Here is a 9,029-nt window from a genome sequence, read left to right on the forward strand (position 1 = left end):
GTTAATAACACTCACCTTCCTTCCATTTCCACAGTGTAACATCCAACCACCTGTGTAAAATCCGAAATTCCCATGGTGTTGTTCAAAATGTGCTCTGGCACAATCATAAGCATGGCTTGCTACTGAAAACAAGAAAAAAAGCCTTCCCGCTATGGGCTGAACCATTTGTTAATGGTGGAGGGGGGGAACACTATCCAATATATTCAGTTTTAGCATTTATATTCACTGTTGACTGTAACTACGCTCAAACTGTTAATGCTATCATATTTTAATAAACAACACTGTCATATGCAAAACTGGGGTGGCACTTGGGGTGGCAAGGGATCATTTTAGGGTGGCACTTGCCATCCCATGCCACCCTTCTAGATCCGCCCCTGCCTACACTTTCATTAGGAACGACGGGGCTTAAGGAGACGGTCCGTTGCTAGCTACATTGGAAAAATACGTTGGAAAATGCAAGTAAGTTTTGTTTCCTCATGATGTAAACATTTAAAACACCAACTGTTGAGGCTACCTAACTTGTTCGTCCGGCTGTGGTAGTAGTTTCTGCACATTTCTGCTGTCACAGAGTAATCCCAGCACAAATTAAAGTAGGTATGACGGTTTGCCACTTAACGTTGCCCATCAGAGTATGCTTGTAGCTTATATTCTTAAATCCAGGATGGTTTGTGTTATGTATGAACCAAGAGTTATGGTGTGCTATGCAAGCTATCGCCAGTAGGGGGCACCACGCCCAGTTATGTGTGTGTGTGTAACTTCTGTGTCATCCATAAAGAAGAAGTCAACTTGTAAACAAACTATCGTATGTGCAGTCTGACTCGGCATAAGCCAGGGGTCCGTTCTTCGTATCTCGCTTACTACATCCAAGATCAAATGACACATCCAAGATCAAATCATCGCGCCAACTTTGAGCTCGCTTTTCCGGTTCTCCGAACACACCTGTTGTTGACGATTAGTATAGCTGGATGAAGTAATGTGAGATCACTGGGTGGCTTAAAAGGGGCTACGCATCGATAGTAGAAACATTGATCGGCAACCCTTTGATTGGTCGGCGAAAATGTCGAAGGAGCGCGCTCAGTATTTTTCGGCAGCAGAGCAAGAACTCTTGATTGAGGGATTTCAGGAGTTTCAGAGTTTAATTAAAACGCAAGGGAACACTGCAAAGGCTGCAAAAGCAAGGAGAGAGGGCTGGCAGAAAGTTGCTGACAAATTAAACTCGTAAGTGATCCATGATATTACATTATATCATGTGATATTATATCATACCATATTATATTATATTACATCATATCCTCTTTCACATTAGAGCCACAACAGGACCCACTAGAACATGGGAAAAAGTAAAAGTGAAATATAAGAATATTCTACAGAATGGTAATATTTATCACTTATATTGCTTTTTAGTCTATGACAAGAGACCCTGGAATAATCTGTTTGTTTGTTTATAACAGCAACCAAAAAGGGCAGAGCAAATAAAGACAGGTGGTGGTCCTGCACCCCTCGTCACACCCCTTTTGTACTGTGACATTTATTGACATTGTGGGGTTTTTTGTGTGTAGTTTGACATAACACTCCATCACTTTTACCTGTTCCCATGCAAGGGGTGACTGAAGCATGCACAGTAAGTCGGGAGTAAGTATATACAGTACAGTAAGTATATATATATATATATATATATATATATGAGAGAGAGAGAGAGAGAGAGAAAGTAAATAATACCCTCACGGGAGAATCAATATCTCTCTATGAGCACACTGTCGCGCTGAGCTAAAGGATCCCGTCTATCCCGCAATATACGCTAAATTCTGTAAACTCTCCTTATCAATCTTGCACCTTCCTTGCTCGCGTACAAACGGACAGGACATGGCTGCGACAGACTTCCCAAATCCACCTTCGCTTTTATAGTCGTGGTCTGTCATCTTGATTGCACGTAGTAATTTACTATTACTACTCTAAAATATGAATTACATCTGACATGATCTACTACATGTAATAGAATGATTAATAGTACATTTCCCTTTTTTTCGGAAATGACCTGTATGTATCTGTATGAAATCAATAAAAGAATCAAATGCTGCATTATCTTTAGTTACATTGATAATATTTATTTATGGACAAACAGTGGAGAAATATCGCTGTTGCTTTCATATAACTGCAGCGGACATACCTGAGAGGCCGCGATCTAATCCTGTTTACATAAAGTAAACCTGCTCCCGAGCAGGTTTACGCCACGGATCTGTTGCTATGACAGCAAGTCCCAGATGAGCTTCGGAGAACCGAACGATCCAAGATCACGCGAAATCGTCAACATTCAAATCCGGCTAACTTACTTAGCGAGGTACGAAGAACGGGCCCCTGAGTGGCCGCGATCTAATCCTGTTTACATAAAGTAAGCCTGCTCCCAAGCAGGTTTACGCTTACGGATCTGTTGCTATGACAGCAAGTCCTGGATGAGCTTCGGAGAACCGAACGATCCAAGATCACGCGAAATCGTCAACAATCAAATCCAGCTAACTTACTTAGCGAGGTACGAAGAACGGACCCCTGGGGTCTCAAACTCAAATGAGCCGCGGGCCACTTCTGGCACCGTCATCTCATTGGAGGGCCACTTTAGTGTCCAAGTAGTACAAAAAAACAAAAACGAAAACACCCTCTAATATTTCCTAAAATGTAGTGTTTTGTTTGTTTTATTTAATTCCAAATATTGTGTAACAAGACAAAATTGCAAACATGAACGCAATTTTTTTTTCTCACTCTTAACTATCTGAAGCCTTTCCACTTCAGTTTCATTTGTCATATGCAAGTTAGCACAGGGTCAACATTGCAATGAAATGTATTTAACGAGCAACAGTCACTCAGCAGTATACTACAGTAGTTTCATTGAACTACCAAATAAACAGCTCTTTCTGGCCAGATACTTTCCAGCACTTTTGCTACAATTTTGTTTGTATTTAACAAAATAAAAATGCAGGCATAAGCGTACACATTAGTTTTTGACTGCAAGTGAAAATAGTTTTCTTTCCAAATAAATCTCTCACTGAACTAACACAGCCCTCAACATGTTTGCACTCTCTTGTTACCTCGGCCAGGTCCGCGGCTCCGAACAGTGGTAAGGAGACCTCTGGCTAATACTTTGGGTTCTGTGTCGGGCTCGTAGCCGGGAACGGGCTTTACTGTCTGGGTCAACTTTGCTAGCGAGAGACAGAGAGAGGCGTTGAAAGGCTGCTCCAGCAGAACTTTATTGTTTTGGAGGAAAACACGAACACGGTGTACAGTCGAGTCTTAATGGCACTTACAACTGGGCTCGTCAGGCACTCTTTTTGGCTGCAGTGGTTATTTTTATATTTACATGCTTCCATCTCCCGTTTTTGCTCGGTAGCACCTCGTACTTTTTGACTCTCCTTTTTCTCCCTCCCTCACGCTCAGACACACAGCGGGAGGGGCGCTCCCACAGGTTCTCCCTGCAGCAAGGACTACACCGCCCATGAGGCTACAGTCTTAAAGGGCCATGCCTGTAACACTCTGCCGTCGTATTAAATCATTTTTTGTATAATAATTTAAAAAAAAAAAATTTCTTCACATCAATATGCAGGCCGCAAGTAGAGGAGACGTGGGCCTCAAATGGCCCGCGGGCCGCGAGTTTGAGACCCCTGGCATAAGCCCTAATAGTGTACTGACACTACAGTGGGAATATAACAGTTTGCCACTTCATTTTACCCATTAAATTATGCTTATAGGTAACATTCACAAAGGTAGCATGGTTTGGCACGTAATTTCACCCGTCAGAGTATGTTTCTAGCTCTTATTAACAAAGGTAGGATGATTTGCCACTTAATTTTAGCCGTTAAAGTATGCTTCTAGTGTGGTGGACCACTGGAGGGCTCCACTCACACCCAGTTCTCAGGAAGTGTGGTTGCTATGTTTTGAAGTGTTCAGTTGTGTGGTGATGAGTAATAAACGAGGAGTGTTAATCGACAGCTCTCGTGTCGTCTGTGTTTACCTCCACACTAGCTCATTTTCATAAAGGTAGGATGGTTTGGCACTTAATTTTACCCGTCAGAGTATTTTTCGAGCTAATATTCACAAAGGTAGGACGGTTTGCCACTTAATTTCGTGTTGTGCGCATGCGCAGAAACAACGGGTGGGATGGATTCCCAGAACACCTGCTTCTGTTTTCACTGTTCTGAGGTGGTAGCGCTCCGTGGACAACGTTAGTTTAGCACTGACGGCTGGTGAGAAACCCGAATAACATTTGCTTTATTATGCTTTATTTATTTATTTAATTTCATCGGCAAACCTTAACGTTAGCTAAAATAATGCGTAACTGGATGACACTTTACTTACCTGGGATTTTTGAGTTTCCAATAATTAGGAACACCGACTACGCAGTTATGGTGTAATAAATCCTTCATTCAAACGGCCAATAATCTTCATTTCCAATTTAAATAATTTTAGAGATGTTTTAAATTTAATATAGCTGCCAATTTTATAAAGGGATGTAGCTGAACTTTTAATTATATTATATTATATTATACTATTATATGAAGGAAAGATTTACTACAGAGAGCTTTAGCTTCCACCCGGTAAACATAAACAGTGCGGCTTAGTTTAGTTTCTGCTGTGATTCCATCAAGTTCTCCTCATGTTTGAGGATGCGGTCTAAAATTTCAGTGACTATTTTATATTATTTCACCATTACACTGTAAACACATTCTGTCAGGACTCAATTTGTGAATGGTGACTTAATGAGCTAAAGGTTAATACTTGTTGAGTAATCTATATAAGCCGGGCCCAGGCTCCTCAGGCTTTGTGGCTGAAGGCTTGCCATCTGTTTGTGCAGACTGATTAAGTATCACTGAAACCAAAGGTAGGTCCCCTAAAAGTCACACTTCTCATTACAGATGCAGATAAGAGGGAAAAAATATTTTTTAGGTCTCGCTCTGGTACAGTAGCTGATGTCTTGTGAAGCGCTGTAAAAGGATGTTGTATGTTTGAAGTAGTGTTAGTGCACACTGTTTATTTTGTTAGAAGCAAATATTTTCCTCACATAATTTTTTTCATTCATGTTTTTGAACGTGATTGCCTGCAGACAAACAAGCATGTTGTCTGTCTGGGATTAGTCTAATCAGCTGATAAGCACATTGAGATAAGATGATCTCCCGTGTCCCAAACAGTAACCTGTTAGATACTCAGCCTGCACTGACAATGGTTTGATAACAAAAGCTACATCGTTAGATTTGAAGCTAAACTTTTTAAATAAACACACTGTGGGGTAACTGCGAGTGCGCTGGATGTTTTCTGTGTAGCTTGTTGCCACTGATAAGTGAATAAATCACTTATCCTTAGACCGTGCTATCTAGCTTCATGCCTCCATCTCTCACCACTGCCTCCCAAATCCTTGTAATCCAGACAAGTTGAATCGCTGCTGTTAATCTGATCGTCTATTTCAGGAGCAGGCTGCGTAGATGGATCCTGTGGCAAACTTTGCCTTTCCTGATGATACAGAGACCAGTTTGTGTTGCACCTTCCACAATTTGACTAGCACTCGGTGAGTAGTTGGCAAGTGTTTGCAGACAGCATTACAGCTACAGTAACCGCGGCTATCTGCTAGTGACCAAATTAATCATAAGGTGGTCTTTGGTGTATCACTGCATACCTCTTTGTGATTATGTTCACCTATTCACCAGCAACCTCCAATAACCACTCGCCTAGAGACACTGGTGTCTAGACCTGTGTGACTAAGATGACTGAAGAGTGGAAAGTTGGCATTAGAGAAATGACCCCTCTGCTCAATCTTCTTTGTTGTTTGCATAAAATGTTAGTAAGGGTGGCCAGTGGCACTCTGAGAACCCTAGATATATAGGTGAACCTTTTTTGGATCAGAGAAACTCCTCTATGTTAGTCACTGTACTTTGGAGCCTCAAACAAGAAGCAGATTAGTGCCTTTGTCAGTTTTCTAGGTCACTCTAATGAACATTTTTGGCAGCATGAACCTCAAACATGGCTGGCACTAATCTTGGATGTTTCCTCTTAAATTGAGCGCAACTGTCTAACTGATAAGAGAGCTGTGTTTCTCTTCATAAGGCATGAACAGGAAATGTATAAGACTCTGCTGAGCTACTATGACGCTCGCCAGAGAGAGCTCGTGCTGGAAAATGCAGAGCTGAGAAAAGTGTTGCAGCAGATAAAAAAAGACATGGTGTCCATTCTAAGTTCAAGAAAACCAGCCGTGAAAAGCAACAAACGTGAACACAGTGGCGTACAGGTAGTGTTTGATCACCTTTTGTATACTTTGTATTTTTCTTTTGAGACTCTTCCGTCACATTTTAAAGCTGCTGATGACATTTCCTCGCAATTTTAAACAATCAGCCTCCTTTTTTGTTTCACTTAGTCATTCAAAAATGTTTGTTAGATATGCTACCAGCAGACTGAAAAATGTTTTATTTTATTTATTCACTCCAGGCCACATCGGAGGAGGAAGAGGAAGAGGTGTTTGATTCCAGTAAGGAAAGTGTAGAGCTTTATTGCGTTCATGCCCCGGAGAAACTGACCAACAGTATTCGTCTCCAGTGGAGAAGACTTAAGAGCCACGTCGAAAGACTGGACAGCCAAGGTAAAATACTGTGACATCAACGATTCCTCACTAATGCAAATAATTGTTTAAATTATTAACTGAAGCCTCTGCTGTGATTGCTCAAAGAATTAAAAGTTCATGTTCACACATGGACCTGTTATTTTTTTGTCTGTTAAAATCAAGAAATGTTATGAGCTGATTGGAAGCAAAAGATAATGTGTGGTTTGAATATTTTGTATACAGCGGCTCTGTCACTTTGTGTTTGATGTTTACTTCTTGTTCCTTCTTCTTGCTGAATTCAGTATTTATAAGACACATTTAAATCTGATTAATTATTTGGGCTTTTTGCTTAGCATCCTTGGTTCAGACGGTGGAAAGCAAAAACACTGATGCTGTTCCACAAGAGACTCAGGAGGAAGAGATGGACAGACTAAAGCTGGAGATCCAGCAGTGCAAAGACTTTATTCCAACACAGCAGCAGCTCCTACAGGTACGGATGAATTAGCCCTGAGGTTTTGTGGATTTAAAAGGTCAAGCTGATATTTGCACAGAGAGAGAAAGTGTCTTTAATATTTATCGGTGTTTAGTGAAAGGTAATATACATTTACCAAAACCAGGATCAGAGATGTCTGCTACTTCTCACGTTACCCTGGAATGAACACCTGACTTACTGTTGTTTGTGTTCTGGTTGAAACTCATTTTGTTCTATAAATAATCAATAAATTGTTGATTAATCCATCCACGTTCCTTTCTTTCCTATAGCAGCAGCTAAGCTCTCCATGTGATGAGGAAACCGCATCCCTGCTAAGCAATTGCTACATGCTTCAAGAGAAGGAGCGCCTCAGGGAGGAGTGGAAGACTCTGGAGGAGCAGAGGAAGATCTTTGAGAGGGAGAGGAAGAACTTTACAGAGGCAGCCATCAGACTGAGCCACGAGGTGATTAAAAACAAATATTAGTTTAGATCTTGTGCAAAGTTGTGTGCATATGACAGGTTACTGACTTCAGTTAAGATGTTTGAACTGTTTTTAAAACCTTTTTTGGGGGTTCATTTTGCAGAGGTGGGCCCTTGAGGAGGATCGAGCAACATGGCTCAAAGACCGGTTTTTAAACTTGAGTCCATTTGCAGACTCAAAGAAAACCCCATTGTTAAAATCTAAAGGTGCCTTTTTGATATGTGAGTCTCTCAGTTTTCTATCAATTTCCCTAAAATGATGAGCAGCAGTTGCTTTAGATGGTTTGAAAATGTTACATATTAACAGGAGTTGAAAAAAGGAAAATATATCCAAATAGACTTATGACTAAGTTTCTTTTTAAGTGATGAGTAATTTCCATCAGTTCCAGCAATCATTAAATCAGCCTCTTTTTTTCCCCAGCAGCTGAAACAGAGGCGGCTGCGACGGTGGCTCCAGAAAAGCTCATCAAATGTCCTTCAGACACAGCCTCCCCCACACCCAGTGTGTCCCGCTCGCGTCAGCTTCCACCGCTGACCTGTAGCCCACGCTTTGCCTTATCCCAGAAAACAGGTGTGGTAGCTTTATGTGTACCACAATTTCTGAATTAGTAATAAGCATGGCATAATGTACCTGCATGAACTTAATTTGAAGTTTTCCCCTCAATGTGATTGCAGCTCAGTGCAACCAAAGACAAACGGGGAGCATGCGGAGGAATCGATCATCCAGCACCAACAGTGGGAGTACAGTGAGGACCACACACTCTCACAGGAGAAGAACAGCTTCATCTGAAGCCAAAAACTCCCATCACTGAATTAAACGTATCATTAATGTCCAGTGTTTATGGTTTCTTCTGTATTAAGTCAAATCAAATCAAGTATGCCGGCTCTTTGTTTACAACACTGAGAATGAGTGACAGCTGCATTTTTCCAGTAAATGTTGCTGTTAGGTTTATAACAGGTAGTATATCTGCTGCTTTTGCATAGGAAGAATGTAACATCTTGCACAGTTTACATATTATGTAGAAGATAGTGACTTTAGACCACTGTGATGTTAATATGATTTGTCATGAAACAATTTGTTTCTTTAACCTCTGGAGGTCCTGGGACCATTTTGTGGCTTTTGCGTTTTTCAGTTCTAAGCCATTTGCACTGTGTTGAATGGAATACAGGGAGTGCAGAATTATTAGGCAAGTTGTATTTTTGAGGAATAATTTTATTATTGAACAACAACCATGTTCTCAATGAACCCAAAAAACTCATTAATATCAAAGCTGAATGTTTTTGGAAGTAGTTTTAGTTTGTTTTTAGTTTTAGCTATTTTAGGGGATATCTGTGTGTGCAGGTGACTATTACTGTGCATAATTATTAGGCAACTTAACAAAAACAAATATATACCCATTTCAATTATTTATTTGTACCAGTGAAACCAATATAACATCTCCACATTCACAAATATACATTTCTGACATTCAAAAACAAAACAAAAACAAATCAGCGACCAA

At 40.6% G+C, this 9,029-nt stretch overlaps 1 protein-coding gene across 5 annotated transcripts; it reads left to right on the plus strand.

The window, feature by feature from the left end:
* Nucleotides 1–397: 397 nt before the first annotated feature.
* On the plus strand, nt 398–8,360 carry LOC120435645 (afadin- and alpha-actinin-binding protein-like). Of its 5 annotated transcripts, none has more exons than XM_039605421.1 (9): nt 398–459; nt 5,451–5,548; nt 6,085–6,265; nt 6,463–6,613; nt 6,928–7,064; nt 7,337–7,510; nt 7,632–7,749; nt 7,949–8,098; nt 8,203–8,360. In XM_039605421.1, the coding sequence occupies exons 2-9, from the start codon at nt 5,466–5,468 to the stop codon at nt 8,337–8,339; spliced, it is 1,131 nt and encodes a 376-aa protein (XP_039461355.1). In that variant the 5' UTR covers nt 398–459; nt 5,451–5,465; the 3' UTR covers nt 8,340–8,360. The 5 variants fall into 5 exon arrangements, with proteins under 5 accessions (XP_039461355.1, XP_039461356.1, XP_039461358.1 ...); XM_039605422.1 differs by having other exon boundaries at nt 7,952–8,098; XM_039605424.1 differs by having other exon boundaries at nt 7,632–7,734; nt 7,952–8,098.
* The last annotated feature ends 669 nt before the right edge of the window (nt 8,361–9,029 follow it).

The sequence above is a fragment of the Oreochromis aureus genome, linkage group 22 (assembly GCF_013358895.1).
Source record: "Oreochromis aureus strain Israel breed Guangdong linkage group 22, ZZ_aureus, whole genome shotgun sequence".
NCBI classification, from domain to species: domain Eukaryota; kingdom Metazoa; phylum Chordata; class Actinopteri; order Cichliformes; family Cichlidae; genus Oreochromis; species Oreochromis aureus.

Coding starts and splice junctions, on each gene's coding strand:
- LOC120435645 (XM_039605421.1), top strand. CDS start 5,466: ATGGATCCTGTGGCAAACTTTGCCTTTCCTGATGATACAGAGACCAGT. Junction 5,549..6,084: donor CACAATTTGACTAGCACTCG/GTGAGTAGTTGG, acceptor TCTCTTCATAAG/GCATGAACAGGAAATGTATA. Junction 8,099..8,202: donor TGCCTTATCCCAGAAAACAG/GTGTGGTAGCTT, acceptor ATGTGATTGCAG/CTCAGTGCAACCAAAGACAA.